Here is a 25,447-nt window from a genome sequence, read left to right as displayed (position 1 = left end):
AAACATGTTCTGTTAACTTTGTGACAACAAGCACAAAAAACTGTTTTATTATTTCAAAATGTCTTTTGAGATACAGTTCATAATTATAAAGAAGCGATCTTAAATCATTAGTCTGTATTGTGCTTGGTAAACTGTCATGACATAAAAAAGTATCGGTAATTGGTAACGGTGAGTATTTGAAAAAAAGTATCGGTACTTGTACTCGGTCTTAAAAAAATGGTATCGGTGCATCCCTAGTATATATATATATACACACACACACTGTACACACATATAAAATATATACACACATACTTAAAAGTACACTGCAAACACAGTTCAGCAGGATGCATTGTACACAAATTACGATACCATGACAATAATTACTTTATTAAGCCTAGCTATGACTGAGAGAAGTTTAAAATTATGCTTACATCTTTGAAAAGCTCATCCTTACCACGGCACCAGTTTACAAATCAAAGTAAACTTGAAGACCCACATTCCTCCTGATCTACAGCTACGGTTTCCTTTTGGAATTTGAAGAGCCATAAATTACTCCCCGGCAGGTCTCTCGGACAGAAGACAGCAGCATGGAGCAGCCCATGTGACCTCCTGCTCCGTTAGTTATACCGGAGGTCTAAATCTGATAGCAAGCAGAGCAAAGTTAACCCCGTGTCTAACAACAAGGCCAGGGTTGCACCATGTCTCACAGCAGCACCCTCTGACAGACACGGGGTAGAAATAAATAAAGGAAGCGCTTTAAAAACATATATATATTTATATATAGGGGGAAGTAACATGTAAGCTATAATTTAGTTGTTACAAATTATACCCTATGTGTATATATAGAAGTGCAAAGTTCGCTAAACAGACAGAGAATAGAAGTGCCGCACATCACACCTGCTACATTGACAAGCAGGCTGGAAGTCAGGCAGCTTCGTGTCACGCTCTTCTGCTTCTACACGCAGGCACGCTTCTGTGGACAGTGCACATCCTTTTATGTGCACTGCTCCACCAAAGAGCGCGATGCCGATGTGCCCACCACTTCCGGTTGCGGCTGCGCAGTGAATGAAAAATGCATATACGTATATGCATTTTTCATTCGAAAATGACAAACACGTGACAAAGAGGACAGGGAAAGCGGCCAAAAATGTAAAACAATCATTTGAGGGGAAAAAATGACATAAAAATTATAAGGCACTGTTAGAAACATTTAATATAGCACAAGGTATATTTTTAGTATTGTTCTGTATAGTGTTGACTGGTCCTTTAAATCTATGTCTTTAGCTATTCTAGCTAGAAGAGCTTTATGGCTTAAATCATGGAATGTTGATATGGTATCAAAATCTAGATTACTATCTCTCTCTTTCCAGGGTAATAGTTTATTTGGTTCTCAGTTGGATTTCCACTATCATTGGGGGAAGGGAGTTTTTTTTTTTCCCCCAGTATAAGAAGTCTAAGGGTAAATTTAAAGCTTCTAATTGGTTTCGTTCCTTTCGTCAGAATAGAGAACAGAAAACCACTCCTTCCCCTAAGGACTCTGGTTCCAATTGGAAGCCATCTTCAAGTTGGAATAAATCCAAGCCTTATAAAAAGCCAAAGCTAGCCCCCAAGACTGCATGAAGGTGCGGCCCTTAATCCAGTTCAACTGGTGGGGTGGCCCTCGTTTTACAACGGTTCAATTTACACCGTTTCAGAATATCAACCTTTTTTTCCAGTCATGTGACTGCTATTGAAAAGTATTGAGAAGCAGTGCATTTATTAAAATAGCCAGTAGGTGGAGCTGTCAGCTTGTGTTGCAGCAAAGCCAAGCAAGCTGAAATTAATGAATTTAACCAGACCTGAGCTATCAAGCAGATTTCAAAGGAACAAGATATTCCTGTCTATAAATCAGTGCAGACTGGAATGCATAGAAAGAACTGTTTGCAGAAAAATGCAAGTAAAATCCGTGTTGTGTGATTATTTTATTAGGTTTATAATGCTGTTTAGCATTTAAAGTCTTCATTTCAAAGCTTTAAAAATAATGTATTAGGTGTTACTTATGCCAATTTTGAGAGGGGCGTCCCTCACTTCCCATTGACTTACATCATAAACTGGGTTTCAATTTACAACGGTTTCAATTTACAACGGTTTCGATTTACAACCATTCCTCCTGGAACCTAACCCCGGCGTAAACTGAGGGCTACCTGTATTTCATAACATTTGGGCAGATTCCGTTCAGAATCAGTGGATTCAGAGCATTGTTTCTCTTGTGAGGAGATTTTCTCTCTCATGTTCCAACAAATCCTGTGACAGCTCAGGATTTTCTGAAGAGTGTTTCAGATCTGGAGCTTTCAGGGGTGGTTATACCAGTTCCGATTCAGGAACAGGCTCTGGGCTTTTATTCAAATCTATTCATTGTCCCAAAGAAAGAAAATTCATTCAGACCAGTTCTGGATCTGACATTTTTAAATAGTTTTGTAAGGGTCCCAACTTTCAAGATGGTGACTATAAGGACTATTCTGCCGTTTGTTCAGCAAGTTCATTATATGTCCGCAATAGACTTACACGCTTTATCTTCATCTTCCGATTCATCCAGATCACTATCGGTTTCTGAGATTCTCTTTTCTAGACAAGCATTACCAATTTGTCGCTCTTCCATTTGGCCTAGCGACGGCTCCAAGAATCTTTTCGAAGGTTCTCGGTGCCCTTCTATCTTTAATTAGAGAGTGGGGTATTGCGGAGTTTCCTTATTTGGATGATACCTTGGTACTAGCTCAATCTTTTCATTTAGCAGAATCTCACACTAATCAACTAGTGTTGTTTCTTCAAGTCATGGTTGGAGGATCAATTTACCAAAGAGTTTCTTGATTCCTCAGACAAGGGTCACCTTTTTAGGATTCCAGATAGATTCAGTGTCCATGACTCTGTCTTTGACAGACACGAGACAAATGAAATTGGTTTCAGTCTGTCGAAACCTTCAGTCTCGATTATTCACTTCAGTGGTTATGTGCATGGAAGTTTTAGGTCTCATAACTGCAGCATCGGACGCGATCCCCTTTGCTCGTTTTCATATAAGGACCTCTGCAGCTTTGTATGCTTATTCAATGGTGCAGGGATTATACTCCGATATCACAATTGATATACTTAAATCCCAACATTCAACACTCTCTGTCCTGGTGGTTGGACCATCATCGGATTATTTAAGGTGCCTCTTTTGTTCATCCTTCCTGGACTCTGGTCTCAACAGATGCAGGTCTCGCAGGTTGGGGAGCTTTCTGAGGGTCTCTGACAGCACACAGGGTTTGGAAACTTCAAGAGGCGAGGTTACCAATCAATATTTTAAAACTCTGTGCTATCTTCAGAGCTCTTCAGGCTTGGCCTCTATTAAAGAGAGAACTTTTCACTTTCAGACAGACAATATCACAACTGTGGCATACGTCAATCATCAGGGAGGGACTCGCAATCCTTTAGCAATGAAAGAAGTATCACGGATACTTTCTTGGGTGGAATCCAACTCTTGTCTAATTTCTGCAATTCATATCCCAGGTGTAGACAATTGGGAAGCAGATTATCTCAGCCGTCAGACTTTGCTTCCAGGGGAGTGGTCTCTCCGTCCAGATGTTTTTTCAGATTGTACAGATGTCGGGTCTGCCAGAAATAGATCTGATGGTTTCACATCTAAACAGAAAACTTCCCAGATACCTTTCCAGGTCCAGGGATCCTCAGGCGGAGATGGTGGATGCGTTAGCAGTTCCTTGGTCTTACCAACTTGCTTATATTTTTCCGCCTCTAGTTCTTCTTCCAAGGGTGATATCCAAGATCATAATGGAACAATCTTGTGTGTTTCTGATAGCACCAGCTTGGCCTCACAGGTTTTGGTATGCGGATCTTGTCCGGATGTCCAGTTGCTAACCTTGGCCACTTCCTTTAAGGACAGACCTTCTGTCTCAAGGGCCGTTTTTCCATCAGGATCTCAAATCCCTAAATTTGAAGGTATGGAAATTGAACGTTTAGTGCTTAGGGCTAGATTGATCAAATCTGAGGCGTACAATGGCGCGTATATATGCTCCCCTGTAAGCCTCTGCTCATCTGTGGCAGGGCGAAATTACCCGCAGGTAATCACCATTGCACACGAGCGCAATCCCGCACCCTGCCCGCGCGCGGGCAGGAGCTGTCAATCTCCTCTGTCGGACTCGACCGCGGAGATTGAATTTCGCCACCTTAGAGGTGGTGAAGAGGTTAGGGAAGCGGCGGTCTGGTGACCGCTGCTTGTTAAATTACGGCGAGCAAGTTCTTGTGAGAACTTGCAGCCGTAGGGCTTTGATAAATCGAGCCCTTAGTCATAGAGGTTTCTCTGACTCAGTGATCAATACTATGTTGCAGGCTTGTAAGTCTGTTTCTAGGAAGATTTAATATCGGGTTTGGAAAACCTATATTTCATGGTGTTCTTATCATATATTCTCTTGGCATTCTTTTAGAATTCCTAGAATTTTACGGTTTCTTCAGGATGGTTTGGATAAATGTTTGTCTGCAAGTACTTTGAAGGGACAAATCTCGGCTCTTTATATTTTTTTTATTTCATAGAAAGATTGCTAAGCTTCCTGATATTCACTGTTTTGTTCAGGCTTTGGTCCGTATCAAGCCTGGTATTAAGTCTATTTCTCCTCCATGGAGTCTTAATTTGGTTTTGAAGCCATGCAGGCTCCTCCTTTTGAGCCTATGCATTCTTTGGATATTAGACTACTTTCTTGGAAAGTGTTGTTCCTTTAGGCTATCTCTTCTGCTAGAAGAGTTTCTGAATTGTCGGGCTAAGTTTAAATTTCTTCCTAAGGTGGTGAATTCTAACCACATTATTAGGGAAATTGTTGTTCCTTCTTTGTGTCCGAATCCTAAGAATTCTCTTGAGAAACTGTTACATTCTTTGGATGTGGTAAGAGCTTTGAAATAGTATGTGGAAGCTACTAAGGATTTCAGGAAGACTTCTAGTCTATTTGTGGTCTTTTCTGGTTCTATGAAAGGTCAGAAAGCCTCTGCCATTTCTTTGGCATCTTGGTTAAAGCTTTTGATTCACAAGGCTTATTTGGAGGCGGGACAGTCTCCGCCTCAGAGAATTACAGCTCCTTCTACTAGATAAGTTGCCACTTTGTGGGCTTTTAAGAATGAAGCTTCAGTTGATCAGAATTGCAAAGCAGCAACTTTGTCTTCTTTGCATACATTTACTAAATTTTACCATTTTTATGTATTTGCTTCTTCTGAAGCAGTCTTTGGTAGAAAAGTTCTTCAGGCAGCTGTCTCAGTTTGATTCTTCTGTTTATAAGAACTTATTTTGTGGATTTAATTTCTCAGTTTTTATTTTATCCCTCCCTTTCTAGTGACTCTTCTGTGGACTTCCACATCTTGGGTATTTTATCCCATACGTCACTAGATTTACATGAAAGAAAACATTTACATGAAAGAAAACATAATTTATGTAAGAACTTACCTGATAAATTCATTTCTTTCATAATGGCAAGAGTCCATGAGGCCCACCCTGTTTTTGGTGGTTATATGTTTTGTATAAAAGCACTATTATTTTCCATTTCCTCTCTTTTGTATGCTTTTTTACTCCTTTTTACACATCACTACTTGGCTATACGTTAAACTAAAGTATGTGTGTGGTAGGGGTGTATTTATAGGCATTTTGAGGTTTGGGAAACTTTGCCCCCACCTGGAAGGAATGTATATCCCATACGTCACTAGCTCATGGACTCTTGCCATTACGAAATAAATGAATTTATCAGGTAAGTTCTTACATAAATTTTCATATAACTGCTTGTAATAGACACTACTATAAAGAAGTAATATGCACACACAGATACTGATCTAAAAGTCATGTATAAAACCTTTTAAAAAAGTACTTGGACGCTCCAAGTTGAGCACTGCTGATAAGATTAGCTGCAACACCCAGTGAAAGGGGCTGGGTGCAGATACCCTTCCCCCCCCCCCCCCATTCCCTGCATATGAAATGACAGATTACACAAACAGGAGCAAGGAGGGGACTGTAGACACCAGTATATATGAAAACTAGCTCAATGTTATTAAAATAAATAAGCAAAACTGTATATTTTTTACAAAAAAACTCCCAGATGGGTTATATAAATGGATCATCTAGAAAACGTTTATGCAAAGAAAAATCTAGTGTATAATGTCCCTTTAATTTGCAGACTGTCTGCCAATACCTCAGATAGTGGTGACCAGTGGGGGGATAGAGCTGTTTGGGAGGGCTCAGGGGGATGGGAGGGTAATCTCTACACTACATCAAAATGTAACCTTACAAGCTAATTGATTAACCCCTTCACTGTCATGAATTTCAGAAGTGTGGTGGAAAGCTGCAATTAGCAGTCTTCCAATTGCCAAAAATATGTCTGATGTTTTTGAACAAAGGGGACCCCAGTGAAGCTTTTACATCCATTTGGCATTTGACTCCAGTAGTTGTGTAAATTCAGAAACCCAAAGTTTGTAAAACAAAATTGAAGAATCTTTTGTATATGATCATATTTTGAGGCCAAATAGTAGCGTTAAATATACCAAAATTGGTCTAGACTCTAGATCAATACCTTGAGTTGTCTACTTAAAAATATATAAAGTTTTTCATAGGTAAATAAAAGACAAGGCTCTATTTCTGTTAAGACTGAGTGATAGCAAAAATGCTAACAATTCTCTGGTACTTTGGGCAAGTATATCTCTGGAATTCCCGGTAGCACAGGATAAAACATCTCAAACCAAATGGTATGGTAGAATAACATGAAGTTAACTACATATTTCCCAAGATTTAATGTTGATATGTTGCTGATGGAACATTGAGCTTCACAATGTCACAACCCTTTGCATCATTGCTCTGTTTTCATTGCTGCACTTTGATTTTGCCCCATTACCTTTAAGGACATTGTACTTAAAGTGAATGTAAAGTTTAATGAATAAGTGCCCGGTATCTAAAAATACTCTTAAACATAGGGGCACTTTCATTCATTAAACTTTACAAAGATGCTTAGTTTTTAAAATACTTACTTTTGCGTTCTGGTAAACATAACGCTGATCCTCTACCCGCAGCTCCTGCTTTCATGAGCATATAGATGACAATCCGGCTTCCTCCAGTCGTTACGTTGCCCCACGAGCTGGATGCCAAAGGGGACACACAACGATTGTAGGAAGCCGATTCATCATCAATATGCTAATGAAAGCAGGAGCTGCGGACGGAGGATCGGTGTTATGTTTACTATAACGAAAGGTAAGTATTTTTAAATACAAGCATCTTTGTAAAGTTTAATGAATAAAAGTGCCGCTGTTGAGAGTATTTTTAGATACCTGCACTTTTATTCATAAAACTTTAAATTCACTTTAATGCTTTTGAAGAACTGCGTATAAATGGAATTTTGAAAACCATTTGATTGTTTCTATTTGCATTGTATCATTTTATACCATCTCTCTGACAGCTGGAAGACCTGTCTGATGAGACATATGCATCCCGCCATGAAAAACATGAGCAGAAGGAGAAAACCCGCTGGTTGTTTTGGGAGCAAAACAAGTGGCATAAAAGAAATAGGTTAGATGTAATTTCCTTCTTTTCACCCCTCAATGTGAATATATATGTATGCTGTTCTGCATGTTCCGTTCATATAAACTGTTTATGCATTCCAGTTGTAATACAATAAAAATAGTAATTATTGTATTATGCATATAATACTTTAGGGAAATCATATGAAATGTACTTTTTGAGTATGTCTTCTCTAGCTTTCCTTCACTGTATATAGAAATTATAAGATCATACAAAGCAAATCTAAATGACCTTTAATTGTTAATATCATGCCAGTTGTCCAGTTATAAATTGAATGTTTAATTTTGTATTTTCAGATCTTCAAGCAATAGCTTTGGTTCCTGGTCAGGGAGCATGCAGACTTCTGATGATTGTGCCAGTCCAAGTGCCTTGTTACAGGGACATCTGGACACCCTGTCACCCGATGAAAATGCTCAAAGGTCGCCTCAATTTGATGAGGAGATTCACCAAGAAAAGGTATAGAAAGATTTTGTTGTGGTAGAATTATGTTAATTGATAGTATGTGGTATATTAGCACATGCAAGTTAATCTGTCCTCTAATATGTGTCTGGGTAAACTTGAGCTGAGATCTATTCATGCAATATCCTGTTTATTGATTGTTAAAAAAATAAATAAACAAACATTACAGCTAATAGTTTTAGCTCTTATTTTTATTTGCTATTTTCCTTATATAATTAGTTGCCAAACATGAAAATAAAAAAAATATCAAAAAAGTATATAAAAATAATTTGCCTTTATCTTTAAGTGAAATGGACAGAAACTAGCTTAATCTATGATAAAGCATTTAATGGAATCACACAGCTCCTTTAGTTACTGTCATTTGGATTTGCCATATAGATAACTGGAGTTCTGTGCTATATAATGAATACTATAAGAGCTTAGCTTTCCTTGGGATGATGGCTTATTACTTTGAACAGGTGCAGAATGGATACAGGAGAGGTTTTTTTTTGTTTTTGTTTTCTCTTGTTAAGTGTATCCAGTCCACGGATCATCCATTACTTATGGGATATTCTCCTTCCCAACAGGAAGTTGCAAGAGGATCACCCACAGCAGAGCTGCTATATAGCTCCTCCCCTAACTGCCATATCCAGTCATTCTCTTGCAACCCTCAACAAAGATGGAGGTCGTAAGAGGAGAGTGGTGTTTTATACTTAGTTTAGTTCTTCAATCAAAAGTTTGTTATTTTTAAATGGTACCGGAGTGTGCTGTTTATCTCAGGCAGTATTTAGAAGAAGAATCTGCCTGCATTTTCTATGATCTTAGCAGAAGTAACTAAGATCCATGGCTGTTCTCACATATTCTGAGGAGTGAGGTAACTTCAGAGAGGGAATGGCGTGCAGGTTTTCCTGCAATAAGGTATGTGCAGTTAATATTTTTCTAGGGATGGAATTTGCTAGAAAATGCTGCTTATACCGGATTACTGTAAGTAAAGCCTTAAATGCAGTGATAGCTACTGGTATCGGGCTTATTAATAGAGATGCATACTCTTATAAAAATGTAATATAAAACGTTTGCTGGCATGTTAATCGTTTTTATATATGTTTGGTGACAAAACTTATTGGGGCCTAGTTTTTTTCCACATGGCTGGTTTGATTTCTGCCTAGAGACAGTTTCCTGAAGCTTTCTTCCACTGTTGCAATATGAGTGGGAAGGGCCTATTTTAGTGCTTTTCTGTGCAGCTAAAAATACTGACAGAGACATTCAGCTTCCCTCTTCATGATACAGGACATCTCTGAAAGGCTCAAAAGGCTTCAAAGTCGTGTTTGAGGAGGGTAACAATCACAGTAGACTGTGGCAGTTGTTGTGACTGTGTTTAAAAAACGTTTTTGTCATTTATTATTCTGTTTTTGTTATTAAGGGGTTAATCATCCATTTGCAAGTGGGTGCAATGCTCTGCTGACTTGTTACATACACTGTAAAAATTTTGTTAGTGTAACTGCCTTTTTTCACTGTTATTTCAAATTTTGTCAATTTGTTTCTCTTAAAGGCATAGTAACGTTTTTTATATTGCTTGTTAACTTGCTTTAAAGTGTTTTCCAAGCTTGCTAGTCTCATTGCTAGTCTGTACAAACATGTCTGAAACTGAGGGTACTTGTTCATTATGTTTAAAAGCCATGGTGGAGCCCCATAGGAGAATGTGTACTAAATGTATTGATTTCACCTTAAACAGTAAAGATCAGTCTTTATCTATAAAAGAATTGTCACCAGAGGGGTCTGTCGAGGGGGAAGTTATGCCGACTAACTCTCCCCACGTGTCGGACCCTTCGCCTCCCGCTCAAGGGACGCACGCTAATATGGCGCCAAGTACATCAGGGACGCCCATAGCGATTACTTTGCAGGACATGGCTGCAATCATGAATAATACCCTGTCAGAGGTATTATCCAGATTGCCTGAATTGAGAGGCAAGCGCGATAGCTCTGGGGTTAGACGAGATACAGAGCGCGTAGATGCTGTAAGAGCCATGTCTGATACTGCGTCACAATATGCAGAACCTGAGGATGGAGAGCTTCAGTCTGTGGGTGACGTCTCTGATTCGGGGAGACCTGATTCAGAGATTTCTAATTTTAAATTTAAGCTTGAGAACCTCCGTGTATTGCTTGGGGAGGTATTAGCTGCTCTGAATGACTGTGACACAATTGCAGTGCCAGAGAAATTGTGTAGGCTGGATAAATACTATGCAGTGCCGGTGAGTACTGCTGTTTTTCCAATACCTAAAAGGCTTACAGAAATTATTAGTAAGGAGTGGGATAGGCCCGGTGTGCCCTTTTCCCCACCTCCTATATTTAGAAAATGTTTCCAATAGATGCCACTACACGGGACTTATGGCAGACTGTCCCTAAGGTGGAGGGAGCAGTTTCTACTTTAGAAAAGCGTACCACTATCCCGGTTGAGGACAGTTGTGCTTTTTCAGATCCAATGGATAAAGAATTAGAGGGTTACCTTAAGAAAATGTTTATTCAACAAGGTTTTATTTTACAGCCCCTTGCATGCATTGCGCCTGTCACTGCTGCGGCGGCATTCTGGTTTGAGGCGCTGGAAGAGGCCATCCATACAGCTCCATTGACTGAAATTGTTGACAAGCTTAGAACTAAGCTAACTCATTTGTTTCTGATGCCATTGTTCATTTGACTAAACTAACTGTTAAGAATTCCGGATTCACCATCCAGGAGCGTAGGGCGCTATGGCTCAAATCCTGGTCAGCTGATGTGACTTCAAAGTCTAAATTACTCAACATTCCTTTCAAGGGGCAGACCTTATTCAGCCTGGTTTGAAAGAAATTATTGCTGACATTACTGGAGGTAAGGGTCATACCCTTCCTCAGGACAGGGCCAAATCAAAGGCCAAACAGTCTAATTTTGGTGCCTTTCGAAATTCCAAGGCAGGTGCAGCATCAACTTCCTCCGCTTCAAGACAAGAGGGAACTTTTGCTCAATCTAAGCAGGCCTGGAAACCTAACCAGTCCTGGAACAAAGGCAAGCAGGCCAGAAAGCCTGCTGCTGCCTCTAAGACAGCATGAAGGAACGGCCCCCTATCCGGCGACGGATCTAGTAGGGGGCAGACTTTGTCTATTCGCCCAGGCGTGGGCAAGAGATGTTCAGGATCCCTGGGCGTTGGAGATCATATCTCAGGGATATCTTCTGGACTTCAAAGCTTCCCCTCCACAAGGGAGATTTCATCTTTCAAGGTTATCTGCAAATCAGATAAAGATAGAGGCATTCCTACGCTGTGTGCAAGACCTCCTAGTAATGGGAGTGATCCATCCAGTTCCGCGGACGGAACAAGGACAGGGTTTTTATTCAAATCTGTTTGTGGTTCCCAAAAAAGAGGGAACCTTCAGACCAATTTTGGATCTAAAGATCTTAAACAAATTCCTCAGAGTTCCATCTTTCAAAATGGAAACTATTCGGACCATCCTACCCATGATCCAAGAGGGTCAGTACATGACCACAGTGGACTTAAAGGATGCCTACCTTCACATACCGATTCACAAAGATCATCATCGGTTCCTAAGGTTTGCCTTTCTAGACAGGCATTACCAATTTGTAGCTCTTCCCTTCGGGTTGGCTACAGCCCCGAGAATCTTTACGAAGGTTCTGGGCTCACTTCTGGCGGTTCTAAGACCGCGAGGCATAGCGGTGGCTCCGTATCTAGACGACATCCTGATACAGGCTTCAAGCCTTCAAATTGCCAAGTCTCATACAGAGATAGTTCTGGCATTTCTGAGATCGCACGGGTGGAAAGTGAACGAGGAAAAGAGTTCTCTATCCCCACTCACAAGAGTCTCCTTCTTAGGGACTCTTATAGATTCTGTAGAGATGAAAATTTACCTGACTGAGTCCAGGTTATCAAAGCTTCTAAATGCTTGCTGTATTCTTCATTCCATTCCGCGCCCTTCGGTGGCTCAGTGTATGGAGGTGATCGGCTTAATGGTAGCGGCAATGGACATAGTGCCATTCGCGCGCCTTCATCTCAGACCGCTGCAATTATGCATGCTAAGTCAGTGGAATGGGGATTACACAGATTTGTCCCCTCTGCTAAATCTGGATCAAGAGACCAGAGATTCTCTTCTCTGGTGGTTGTCTCGGGTCCACCTGTCCGAGGGTATGACCTTTCGCAGGTCAGATTGGACAATTGTAACAACAGATGCCAGCCTTCTAGGTTGGGGTGCAGTCTGGAACTCCCTGAAGGCACAGGGATCGTGGACTCAGGAGGAGAAACTCCTTCCGATAAATATTCTGGAGTTAAGAGCAATATTCAATGCTCTTCTGGCTTGGCCTCAGTTAGCAACACTGAGGTTCATCAGATTTCAGTCGGACAATATCACGACTGTGGCTTACATCAACCATCAAGGGGGAACCAGGAGTTCCCTAGCGATGTTAGAAGTCTCAAAAATAATTCGCTGGGCAGAGACTCACTCTTGCCACCTGTCAGCAACCCATATCCCAGGCGTGGAGAACTGGGAGGCAGATTTTCTAAGTCGTCAGACTTTTCACCCGGGGGAGTGGGAACTCCATCCGGAGGTGTTTGCTCAATTGATTCATTGTTGGGGCAAACCAGAGTTGGATCTCATGGCGTCTCGCCAGAACGCCAAGCTTCATTGTTACGGATCCAGGTCCTGGGACCCAGAAGCGACGCTGATAGATGCTCTAGCAGCGCCTTGGTTCTTCCACCTGGCTTATGTGTTTCCACCGTTTCCTCTGCTCCCTCGACTGATTGCCAAAATCAAACAGGAGAGAGCATTGGTGATTCTAATAGCGCCTGCATGGCCACACAGGAGCTGGTATTCAGGCCTAGTGGACATGTCATCCTTTCCACCATGGACTCTGCCTCTAAGACAGGACCTTCTAATACAAGGTCCTTTCAGTCATCCAAATCTAATTTCTCTGAGACTGACTGCATGGAGATTAAACGCTTGATTCTATCAAAGCGTGGCTTCTCCGAGTCCGTCATTGATACCTTAATACAGGCACGAAAGCCTGTTACCAGGAAAATCTATCACAAGATATGGCGTACATATCTTTACTGGTGTGAATCCAAGAATTACTCATGGAGTAAGGTTAGGATTCCTTGGATATTGTCCTTTCTCCAAGAGGGTTTGGACAAAGGATTATCAGCTAGTTCCTTAAAGGGACAGATTTCTGCTCTTTCCTTTTGCACAAGCGTCTGGCAGAAGTTCCAGACGTCCAGGCATTTTGTCAGGCTTTGGTTAGAATTAAGCCTGTGTTTAAACCTGTTGCTCCCCCATGGAGCTTAAACTTGGTTCTTAAAGTTCTTCAAGGAGTTCCGTTTGAACCCCTTCATTCCATTGATATTAAGCTTTTATCTTGGAAAGTTCTGTTTTTGATGGCTATTTCTCCAACATAGGTGTGTCCGGTCCACGGCGTCATCCTTACTTGTGGGATATTCTCTTCCCCAACAGGAAATGGCAAAGAGCCCAGCAAAGCTGGTCACATGATCCCTCCTAGGCTCCGCCTACCCCAGTCATTCTCTTTGCCGTTGTACAGGCAACATCTCCACGGAGATGGCTTAGAGTTTTTTAGTGTTTAACTGTAGTTTTTATTATTCAATCAAGAGTTTGTTATTTTGAAATAGTGCTGGTATGTACTATTTACTCAGAAACAGAAAAGAGATGAAGATTTCTGTTTGTATGAGGAAAATGATTTTAGCAACCGTAACTAAAATCCATGGCTGTTCCACACAGGACTGTTGAGAGCAATTAACTTCAGTTGGGGGAACAGTGTGCAGTCTCTTGCTGCTTGAGGTATGACACATTCTAACAAGACGATGTAATGCTGGAAGCTGTCATTTTCCCTATGGGATCCGGTAAGCCATGTTTATTACGATCATAAATAAGGGCTTCACAAGGGCTTATTAAGACTGTAGACTGTTTCTGGGCTAAATCGATTCATTATTAACACATATTTAGCCTTGAGGAATCATTTTATCTGGGTATTTTTGATATAATAATATCGGCAGGCACTGTATTAGACACCTTATTCCTTAGGGGCTTTCCCAAAGCTTAAGCAGAGCCTCATTTTCGCGCCGGTGTGGCGCACTTGTTTTTGAGAGGCATGGCATGCAGTCGCATGTGAGAGGAGCTCTGATACTTAGAAAAGACTTTCTGAAGGCGTCATTTGGTATCGTATTCCCCTTTGGGCTTGGTTGGGTCTCAGCAAAGCAGATACCAGGGACTGTAAAGGGGTTAAAGTTTAAAACGGCTCCGGTTCCGTTATTTTAAGGGTTAAAGCTTCCAAATTTGGTGTGCAATACTTTTAAGGCTTTAAGACACTGTGGTGAAAATTTGGTGAATTTTGAACAATTCCATCATGTTTTTTCGCAATTGCAGTAATAAAGTGTGTTCAGTTTAAAATTTAAAGTGACAGTAACGGTTTTATTTTAAAACGTTTTTGTACTTTGTTATCAAGTTTATGCCTGTTTAACATGTCTGAACTACCAGATAGACTGTGTTCTGAATGTGGGGAAGCCAGAATTCCTATTCATTTAAATAAATGTGATTTATGTGATAATGACAATGATGCCCAAGATGATTCCTCAAGTGAGGGGAGTAAGCATGGTACTGCATCATTCCCTCCTTCGTCTACACGAGTCTTGCCCACTCAGGAGGCCCCTAGTACATCTAGCGCGCCAATACTCCTTACTATGCAACAATTAACGGCTGTAATGGATAATTCTGTCAAAAACATTTTAGCCAAAATGAACCCTTGTCAGCGTAAGCGTGGCTGCTCTGTTTTAGATACTGAAGAGCATGACGACGCTGATATTAATATCTCTGAAGGGCCCCTAACCCAGTCTGATGGGGCCAGGGAGGTTTTGTCTGAGGGAGAAATTACCGATTCAGGGAACATTTCTCAACAGGCTGAACCTGATGTGATTGCATTTAAATTTAAGTTGGAACATCTCCGCATTCTGCTTAAGGAGGTATTATCCACTCTGGATGATTGTGAAAAGTTGGTCATCCCAGAGAAACTATGTAAAATGGACAAGTTCCTAGAGGTGCCGGGGCTCCCAGAAGCTTTTCCTATACCCAAGCGGGTGGCGGACATTGTTAATAAAGAATGGGAAAGGCCCGGTATTCCTTTCGTCCCTCCCCCCATATTTAAAAAATTGTTTCCTATGGTCGACCCCAGAAAGGACTTATGGCAGACAGTCCCCAAGGTCGAGGGAGCGGTTTCCACTTTAAACAAACGCACCACTATACCCATAGAGGATAGTTGTGCTTTCAAAGATCCTATGGATAAAAAATTAGAAGGTTTGCTTAAAAAGATGTTTGTTCAGCAGGGTTACCTTCTACAACCAATTTCATGCATTGTCCCTGTCGCTACAGCCGCATGTTTCTGGTTCGAGGAGCTGATAAAGACGCTCGATAGTGATTCTCCTCCTTATGAGGAGATTATGGACAGAATCAATGCTCTCAAATTGGCTAATTCTTTCACCCTAGACGCCACTTTGCAATTGGCTAGGTTAGCGGCTAAGAATTCTGGGTTTGCTATTGTGGCGCGCAGAGCGCTTTGGTTGAAATCTTGGTCGGCTGATGCGTCTTCCAAGAACAAGCTACTTAACATTCCTTTCAAGGGGAAAACGCTGTTTGGCCCTGACTTGAAAGAGATTATCTCTGATATCACTGGGGGTAAGGGCCACGCCCTTCCTCAGGATCGGCCTTTCAAGGCAAAAAAATAGACCTAATTTTCGTCCCTTTCGTAAAAACGGACCAGCCCAAAGTGCTACGTCCTCTAAGCAAGAGGGTAATACTTCTCAAGCCAAGCCAGCTTGGAGACCAATGCAAGGCTGGAACAAGGGAAAGCAGGCCAAGAAACCTGCCACTGCTACCAAGACAGCATGAAATGTTGGCCCCCGATCCGGGACCGGATCTGGTGGGGGGCAGACTCTCTCTCTTCGCTCAGGCTTGGGCAAGAGATGTTCTGGATCCTTGGGCGCTAGAAATAGTCTCCCAAGGTTATCTTCTGGAATTCAAGGGACTTCCCCCAAGGGGGAGGTTCCACAGGTCTCAGTTGTCTTCAGACCACATAAAAAGACAGGCGTTCTTACATTGTGTAGAAGACCTGTTAAAAATGGGAGTGATTCATCCAGTTCCATTAAGAGAACAAGGGATGGGGTTCTACTCCAATCTGTTCATAGTTCCCAAAAAAGAGGGAACGTTCAGACCAATCTTAGATCTCAAGATCTTAAACAAGTTTCTCAAGGTTCCATCGTTCAAGATGGAAACCATTCGAACTATTCTTCCTTCCATCCAGGAAGGTCAATTCATGACCACGGTGGATTTAAAGGATGCGTATCTACATATTCCTATCCACAAGGAACATCATCGGTTCCTAAGGTTCGCATTCCTGGACAAACATTACCAGTTCGTGGCGCTTCCTTTCGGATTAGCCACTGCTCCAAGGATTTTCACAAAGGTACTAGGGTCCCTTCTAGCTGTGCTACGACCAAGGGGCGTTGCGGTAGTACCTTACTTGGACGACATTCTGATTCAAGCGTCGTCCCTTCCTCAAGCAAAGGCTCACACGGACATCGTCCTGGCCTTTCTCAGATCTCACGGATGGAAAGTGAACGTGGAAAAGAGTTCTCTATCCCCGTCAACAAGGGTTCCCTTTTTGGGAACAATTATAGACTCCTTAGAAATGAGGATTTTTCTGACAGAGGTCAGAAAAACAAAACTTCTAGACTCTTGTCGGATACTTCATTCCGTTCCTCTTCCTTCCATAGCTCAGTGCATGGAAGTGATCGGGTTGATGGTAGCGGCAATGGACATAGTTCCTTTTGCGCGCATTCATCTAAGACCATTACAACTGTGCATGCTCAGTCAGTGGAATGGGGACTATACAGACTTGTCTCCGAAGATACAAGTAAATCAGAGGACCAGAGACTCACTCCGTTGGTGGCTGTCCCTGGACAACCTGTCACAAGGGATGACATTCCGCAGACCAGAGTGGGTCATTGTCACGACCGACGCCAGTCTGATGGGCTGGGGCGCGGTCTGGGGACCCCTGAAAGCTCAGGGTCTTTGGTCTCGGGAAGAATCTCTTCTACCGATAAATATTCTGGAACTGAGAGCGATATTCAATACTCTCAAGGCCTGGCCTCAGCTAGCGAGGACCAAGTTCATACGGTTTCAATCAGACAACATGACAACTGTTGCGTACATCAACCATCAGGGGGGAACAAGGAGTTCCCTAGCGATGGAAGAAGTGACCAAAATCATTCTATGGGCGGAGTCTCACTCCTGCCACCTGTCTGCTATCCACATCCCAGGAGTGGAAAATTGGGAAGCGGATTTTCTGAGTCGTCAGACATTGCATCCGGGGGAGTGGGAACTCCATCCGGAAATCTTTGCCCAAGTCACTCACCTGTGGGGCATTCCAGACATGGATCTGATGGCCTCTCGTCAGAACTTCAAAGTTCCTTGCTACGGGGCCAGATCCAGGGATCCCAAGGCGGCTCTAGTGGATGCTCTAGTAGCACCTTGGACCTTCAAACTAGCTTATGTGTTCCCGCCATTTCCTCTCATCCCCAGGCTGGTAGCCAGGATCAATCAGGAGAGGGCGTCGGTGATCTTGATAGCTCCTGCGTGGCCACGCAGGACTTGGTATGCAGATCTGGTGAATATGTCATCGGCTCCACCTTGGAAGCTACCTTTGAGACGAGACCTTCTTGTTCAGGGTCCGTTCGAACATCCGAATCTGGTTTCACTCCAGCTGACTGCTTGGAGATTGAACGCTTGATTTTATCGAAGCGAGGATTCTCAGATTCTGTTATCGATACTCTTGTTCAGGCCAGAAAGCCTGTAACTAGAAAGATTTACCACAAAATTTGGAAAAAATATATCTGTTGGTGTGAATCTAAAGGATTCCCTTGGGACAAGGTTAAGATTCCTAGGATTCTATCCTTCCTTCAAGAAGGATTGGAAAAAGGATTATCTGCAAGTTCCCTGAAGGGACAGATTTCTGCCTTGTCGGTGTTACTTCACAAAAAGCTGGCAGCTGTGCCAGATGTTCAAGCCTTTGTTCAGGCTCTGGTTAGAATCAAGCCTGTTTACAAACCTTTGACTCCTCCTTGGAGTCTCGATTTAGTTCTTTCAGTTCTTCAGGGGGTTCCGTTTGAACCCTTACATTCCGTTGATATTAAGTTATTATCTTGGAAAGTTTTGTTTTTAGTTGCAATTTCTTCTGCTAGAAGAGTCTCAGAATTATCTGCTCTGCAGTGTTCTCCTCCTTATCTGGTGTTCCATGCAGATAAGGTGGTTTTACGTACTAAACCTGGTTTTCTTCCAAAAGTTGTTTCTAACAAAAACATTAACCAGGAGATTATCGTACCTTCTCTGTGTCCGAAACCAGTTTCAAAGAAGGAACGTTTGTTGCACAATTTGGATGTTGTTCGCGCTCTAAAATTCTATTTAGATGCTACAAAGGATTTTAGACAAACATCTTCCTTGTTTGTTGTTTATTCAGGTAAAAGGAGAGGTCAAAAAGCAACTTCTACCTCTCTCTCTTTTTGGATTAAAAGCATCATCAGATTGGCTTACGAGACTGCCGGACGGCAGCCTCCCGAAAGAATCACAGCTCATTCCACTAGGGCTGTGGCTTCCACATGGGCCTTCAAGAACGAGGCTTCTGTTGATCAGATATGTAGGGCAGCGACTTGGTCTTCACTGCACACTTTTACCAAATTTTACAAGTTTGATACTTTTGCTTCTTCTGAGGCTATTTTTGGGAGAAAGGTTTTGCAAGCCGTGGTGCCTTCCATTTAGGTGACCTGATTTGCTCCCTCCCTTCATCCGTGTCCTAAAGCTTTGGTATTGGTTCCCACAAGTAAGGATGACGCCGTGGACCGGACACACCTATGTTGGAGAAAACAGAATTTATGTTTACCTGATAAATTTCTTTCTCCAACGGTGTGTCCGGTCCACGGCCCGCCCTGGTTTTTTAATCAGGTCTGATAATTTATTTTCTTTAACTACAGTCACCACGGTACCATATGGTTTCTCCTATGCAAATATTCCTCCTTAACGTCGGTCGAATGACTGGGGTAGGCGGAGCCTAGGAGGGATCATGTGACCAGCTTTGCTGGGCTCTTTGCCATTTCCTGTTGGGGAAGAGAATATCCCACAAGTAAGGATGACGCCGTGGACCGGACACACCGTTGGAGAAAGAAATTTATCAGGTAAACATAAATTCTGTTTTCCTCGGCTCGGAGAGTCTCTGAGCTATCTGCCTTACAATGTGATTCTCCTTATCTGATTTTTCATGCAGATAAGGTAGTTCTGCGTACCAAACCTGGGTTTTTACCTAAGGTGGTTTCTAACAAGAATATCAATCAAGAGATTGTTGTTCCATCATTGTGTCCTAATCCTTCTTCAAAGAAGGAACGTTCTTTTTCATAATCTGGACGTAGTCCGTGCCTTGAAGTTTTACTTGCAAGCTACTAAAGATTTTCGTCAAACATCTTCCCTGTTTGTCGTTTATTCTGGACAGAGGAGAGGTCAAAAAGCTTCGGCAACCTCTCTTTCCTTTTGGCTTCGGAGTATTATACGCCTAGCCTATGAGACTGCTGGACAGCAGCCCCCTGAAAGAATTACAGCTCATTCTACTAGAACTGTGGCTTCCACCTGGGCCTTTAAAAATGAGGCCTCTGTTGAACAGATTTGCAAGACCGCGACTTGGTCTTCGCTTCACACTTTTTCAAAATTTTACAAATTTGATACTTTTGCTTCTTCGGAGGCTGTTTTTGGGGGAGAGGTTCTTCAGGCAGTGGTTCGTTCCACTTAATCCCTGCCTTGTCCCTCCCATCATCCGTGTACTTTAGCTTTGGTATTGGTATCCCATAAGTAATGGATGATCCGTGTACTGGATACACTTAACAAGAGAAAACATAATTTATGCTTACCTGATAAATTTATATCTCTTGTAGTGTATCCAGTCCACGGCCCGCCCTGTCATTTTAAGGCAGGTCTAAAATTTAATTAAACTACAGTCACCACTGCACCCTATGGTTTCTCCTTTCTCTGTTTGTTTCGGTCGAATGACTGGATATGGCAGTTAGGGGAGGAGCTATATAGCAGCTCTGCTGTGGGTGATCCTCTTGCAACTTCCTGTTGGGAAGGAGAATATCCCATAAGTAATGGATGATCTGTGGACTGGATACACTACAAGAGAAATAAATTTATCAGGTAAGCATAAATTATGTTTTTTTGTTATTCTTTTGTTTTGTTAATCCATAAAGGCAGAACACATTTTGCATTATTGTAAATATAAAACTAAATAATTTTTAGTACTACCATTTCACGCGCAACCATATTGATTCCCACATACCAGGGTTCTTGAGAGGGATAAGCTGTAAAATATCTAATTAAGTAGACCTACAGAAAATTATGTATATAAGAGGTACATTGTTTTCAGAACTCAAAAAAAAAAAATTCTTGGAGTTTTGAAAACCAAATGCCTATATAAAATTGTTTTCTTTCTTCTTAAATGGAAAGAGTCCACAGCTCCATTCATTACTTTTGGGAAATAAGAACCTGGCCACCAGGAGGAGGCAAAGACAACCCAGCCAAAGGCTTAAATACTCCTCCCACTCCTCATCCCCCAGTCATTCTTTGCCTTTCGTCCCAGGAGGATGGTAGAGAAGTGTCTGAATTTTGAATTTTTGTCTCTTATGGAGGGTAGTACTCTTCGGCATGGGATAGGAGTTTTAAGTAGTCCTGTCAGTCTCTCAGTGAGGGCTTGGATGAAAGTTATAAAAAGATAAGAAAAACAGATGCGCCACATGGCCCAGTATTGTTGGAACAAAGAGAATGTTTGTAGTATACAGCAATTACACTTGCATGTGTTGAAGCACCTCAAATGGTGCTGTAAGAGCAGTCTGGGATCTATAACAGTCACCCAGAAGACCGGCCTCCTAAGATTAGTGTAGAGTCTGTTTTGAAAATATATAAAAGACAAAGAGTGCCTATATGGCCTAGTACTGTTTAACCAAGATTTAAACGTCACAAGGAGTTAAATATTGCACTCACATTTGTTGTAGCATCTCCATTGATGCTAATAGAGCAGGCTGGGATCAATTCAGTCACCCAACAGACTTAGTACAGAGGCCTCAAGATGATTCAAGAGGCTCAGGAATATCCAAAGAGAATCCAAAAATAACTGCAAGTGTTTAAAAAGTAGTAAAATTTACTTTATTAAAACATTAAAAAGTCTCAAGCGACGCGTTTCTCAGCCAGGGGCTGTTTCATCAGGCTTAATAAAATTGGTTACAAACACTTGCTATATATAACAAACATATAATTAAGATAATTGGTAACATTTGATAGGGGGGTGGCCAAGAGAGGCTGTCAGCCTTCTCATGGCCAATCGAGTTCATTTGTAGCAAAGTGTCAAATGTATATAAACACTACCATAGACCTATAACAACAAGAATTTCATTCATTCATAAAACAAAACAAAATCAATAGATAACTAACATTTGATCCAAGGCCCAAAATTCCCTCATAAGTACATATTCAACCTTCATCATTGCAAATTCGTAGTTAAAGCTCAAGCTACAGCAATAAATCAGTGATTAGGTATAAAACAATTCATATAATAACAGCACAATCTATAATAACATACAATCATCGTAACATTTTCATTTGTAGTAATGTGTATAATCCCAATAATGATTGCTGTATCTTATCATACCATTCAGTTGATGTCCACGTACTTTATTAAACTTGCTATGTTATATCGTAATATGTTTAAAAAACATAGAGTCCTTCAATTCCTACTGCGCATGTCTAGTGTGATTTGTCAATCATATGTATAAGTGTTCATAATTGGTCAAGTCCTAGTGTGTCATAGATAGCACTAGTTGATGATTGGTTGTAATGAATGTTGTCTCGATAGATGGGGGAGTGTCTACGATCAGCGTGTTTGTCTCATCTGTCAATACAGCAGGTATCGTGTGTATAGCTGTCTTCACACAGTCAAATAAAAGTTCGTCAAGATCATAAAAACCCTCAAAGATCGCTCCTCTTACAACAAAAAATCCCCATAAACTGACTTCCATCTAGCGCACACTTCATCTTAGTCAGACATTTGTCATTAGTCATATGCCGGACAACTCCGCACATCAGAGAGATACAAAGTGTACGTCATCAGGAGGTGTGTTTGTTATGTGAGGTAACTACGGACCTAAGAAAGATTCATGGTATACGTCATCAGGGGATGTGTTTAATATGTATCGACACAACTGTCAGAACACTAGTATGAAGATCCTATTGAATTATATAACATTATAGTAGTCAAACATTATAAAACATAATATACCCTATTAATTATTTTTTTTTTAAACGCTGTTTTACAGACCTGCTCTCTGTACTCTGCTGAGCGGGTCTGTTATATTTACTCAGCGCATCGGGCCAGCTGTATAGTCACAGCCCGGCCCGACCACGCCATAGCATTAAGTGCAGCTCGCTCCTGCTCTGTCTGACAGCAGGAGCGAGCTGCACTTAGTCTTATGGCGCGGTCGGGCCGGGCTATGACTATACAGCTGGCCCGATGCACTGAGTAAATATAACAGACCCGCTCAGCAGAGTACAGAGAGCGGGTCTGTAAAACAGCGTTTCTCTTGTAAAGGTGTATCCAGTCCACGGGTTCATCCATTACTTGTGGGATATTCTCCTTCCCAACAGATAGTTGCAAGAGGACACCCACAGCAGAGGTGTTTATATAGCTCCTCCCCTAACTGCCACCCCCAGTCATTCTCTTGCAACTCTCGACAAGAAAGGAAGTATCAAGAGATATATGGTGACTTAGTGTAGTTTTTACCTTCAATCAAGAGTGAGGGGCCTATTTTTGCGCACTTTATGCGCAGTTGATATTCAGACTGAGACATCCAGCTTCCCTAAAGGAGTCCTTTGGCAGCTAGGACCGCTATAGAGGGTTTTTATCCTGCAAAAATCGTGTTTAAGGGCAGGTAGGAGCCACAGCAGAGCTGTGGCAGTGTGTTTGACTGTTTTTTAACGGTTTTAACGTTTTTCTAATCCGGTTTGGGACCTAAGGGGTTAATCATCCATCCATTTGCAAGTGGGTTCAATGCTGCTTTAGTCTCTTATACACACTGTAAAAATTTTGTAGAGTTTACTACTTTTTAACACTGTTTTGCAGTTTATGTGGTAGTTTTTTTCTCTTAAAGGCACAGTACCGTTTTTGTTTAATTGCTTTTTCACATTTATTAAAGTGTTTTCCAAGCTTGCTGGTCTCATTACTAGTCTGTTAAACATGTCTGACATAGAGGAAACTCCTTGTTCATTATGATTAGAAGCCATTGTTGTACCCCCTCTTAGAATGTGTATTGGAGAAAGGATTGTCTGCTAGTTACTTAAAGGGACAGATTTCTGCTCTGTCCTTTTGCACAAACGTCTGGCTGAGGTTTCAGACGTTCAGGCGTTATGTCAGGCTTTAGTTAGAATTAAGCCTGTGTTTAAACCTGTTTCTCCGCCATGGAGTTTAAATTTAGTTCTTAAGGTTCTTCAAGAGGTTCCGTTTGAACCTTTGCATTCCATATATATTAAACTTTTATCTTGGAAAGTTCTGTTTCTAGTATCTATCTCCTCGGCTCGAAGAGTTTCGGAGTTATCTGCTTTACAGTGTGATTCCCCTTATCTGGTTTTCCATGCAGATAAGGTAGTTTTGCGTACCAAACCGGAGTTTCTTCCTAAGGTAGTATCTAATAAGAACATCAATCAGGAGATTGTTGTTCCTTCATTATGTCCTAATCCTTCCTCAAAGAAGGAACGTCTTTTACACAATCTTGATGTGGTTCGTGCTTTAAAGTTTTATTTACAAGCTACGAAGGATTTTCGTCGAACATCTGCTTTGTTTGTTGTCTACTCTGGACAGAGGAGAGGCCAAAAGGCTTCGGCAACTTCTCTTTCTTTTTGGCTGAGAAGCATAATCCGCTTATCTCATGAGACTGCTGACCAGCAGCCTCCTGAAAGAATTACAGCTCATTCCACTAGAGCGGTGGCTTCCACATGGGCTTTTAAAAATGAGGCCTCTGTTGAACAGATTTGTAAGGCGGCGACTTGGTCTTCGCTTCTCACTTTTTCTAAATTCTACAAATTCGATACTTTTGCTTCTTCGGAGGCTATTTTTGGGAGAAAGGTCTTACAGGCAGTGGTGCCTTCCGTTTAAGTTCCTGCCTTGTCCCTCCCTTCATCTGTGTCCTAAAGCTTTGGTATTGGTATCCCACAAGTATTGGATGAACCCGTGGACTGGATACACCTTTACAAGAGAAAACAAAATTTATGCTTACCTGATAAATGTATTTCTCTTATGGTGTATCCAGTCCACGGCCCGCCCTGTCATTTTAAGGCAGGTGGTTTTTATTTTTAAACTACAGTCACCACTGCACCCTATAGTTACTCCTTTTTTCTTGCTTGTCTTCGGTCGAATGACTGGGGGTGGCAGTTAGGGGAGGAGCTATATAGACAGCTCTGCTGTGGGTGTCCTCTTGCAACTTCCTGTTGGGAAGGAGAATATCCCACAAGTAATGGATGAACCCGTGGACTGGATACACCACAAGAGAAATAAATTTATCAGGTAAGCATACATTTTTTTTATTTTTTTTTTAAATGAATAGGGTATATTATGTTTTTTAACCCCTTAATGACCACAATGTACCCTGTATGTCACTGGTCGTTAAGGGTTTTTTCAGGACATAATAGCACAAGTCTAGCAAGAACACGCTATTAATGCACTCCCTCCAGCAGGCTTTGTGGAATAGAGCAGTCTCAACGCTGGTGGCAAGACCGCGCTATAAAACAATCAAGTCCCAAAAAAAGGCCAGTGACATACAGGGTACGTCGCTGGTCCTTAAGGGGATAATGTTTGGCTAATATAATGTTATATAATTCTGCACTATGTGCTGAATTATATAACATTATTTTTAAGGTTTACTGTCCCTTTAAACAAAAAAAAGGGAATCGTATATTCAATAAAACGATAAGTCCTTCCTATCCCATTGCACATCATATTGAATGTTAATAGTCCTATGCATATATATCAATAATTGGACAGTGCGAGTGCATCAAAGATATCCATAAAAAGCTATCATTATTGGAATTATACACATTACTACAAATGAAAATGTTACTATGATTGTATGTTATTATAGATTGTGCTGTTATTATATGAATTGTTTTATACCTAATCACTGATTTATTGCTGTAGCTTGAGCTTTAACTACGAATTTGCAATGATGAAGGTTGAATATGTACTTATGAGGGAATTTTGGGCCTTGGATCAAATGTTAGTTATCTATTGATTTTGTTTTGTTTTATGAATGAAATTCTTGTTGTTATAGGTCTAAGGTAG

General features: G+C 41.4%; 1 protein-coding gene across 3 annotated transcripts in view; it reads left to right on the top strand.

The window, feature by feature from the left end:
- Window positions 1-25,447, top strand: part of KANSL1L (KAT8 regulatory NSL complex subunit 1 like) — a 406,715-nt gene that overhangs the window by 343,407 nt on the left and 37,861 nt on the right. For all 3 annotated transcript variants that reach the window (XM_053698780.1, XM_053698779.1, XM_053698781.1), the window contains 2 exons: window positions 7,434-7,543; window positions 7,852-8,011. In XM_053698780.1, the coding sequence (XP_053554755.1) occupies window positions 7,434-7,543; window positions 7,852-8,011 (270 nt within the window). The remainder of the gene's footprint in view (window positions 1-7,433; window positions 7,544-7,851; window positions 8,012-25,447) is intronic.

The sequence above is a fragment of the Bombina bombina genome, chromosome 1 (assembly GCF_027579735.1).
Source record: "Bombina bombina isolate aBomBom1 chromosome 1, aBomBom1.pri, whole genome shotgun sequence".
Lineage (NCBI taxonomy): Eukaryota > Metazoa > Chordata > Amphibia > Anura > Bombinatoridae > Bombina > Bombina bombina.
The sequence above is the reverse complement of the archived record's forward strand: the minus strand, read 5'-3'. Positions and strand labels throughout refer to the sequence as shown.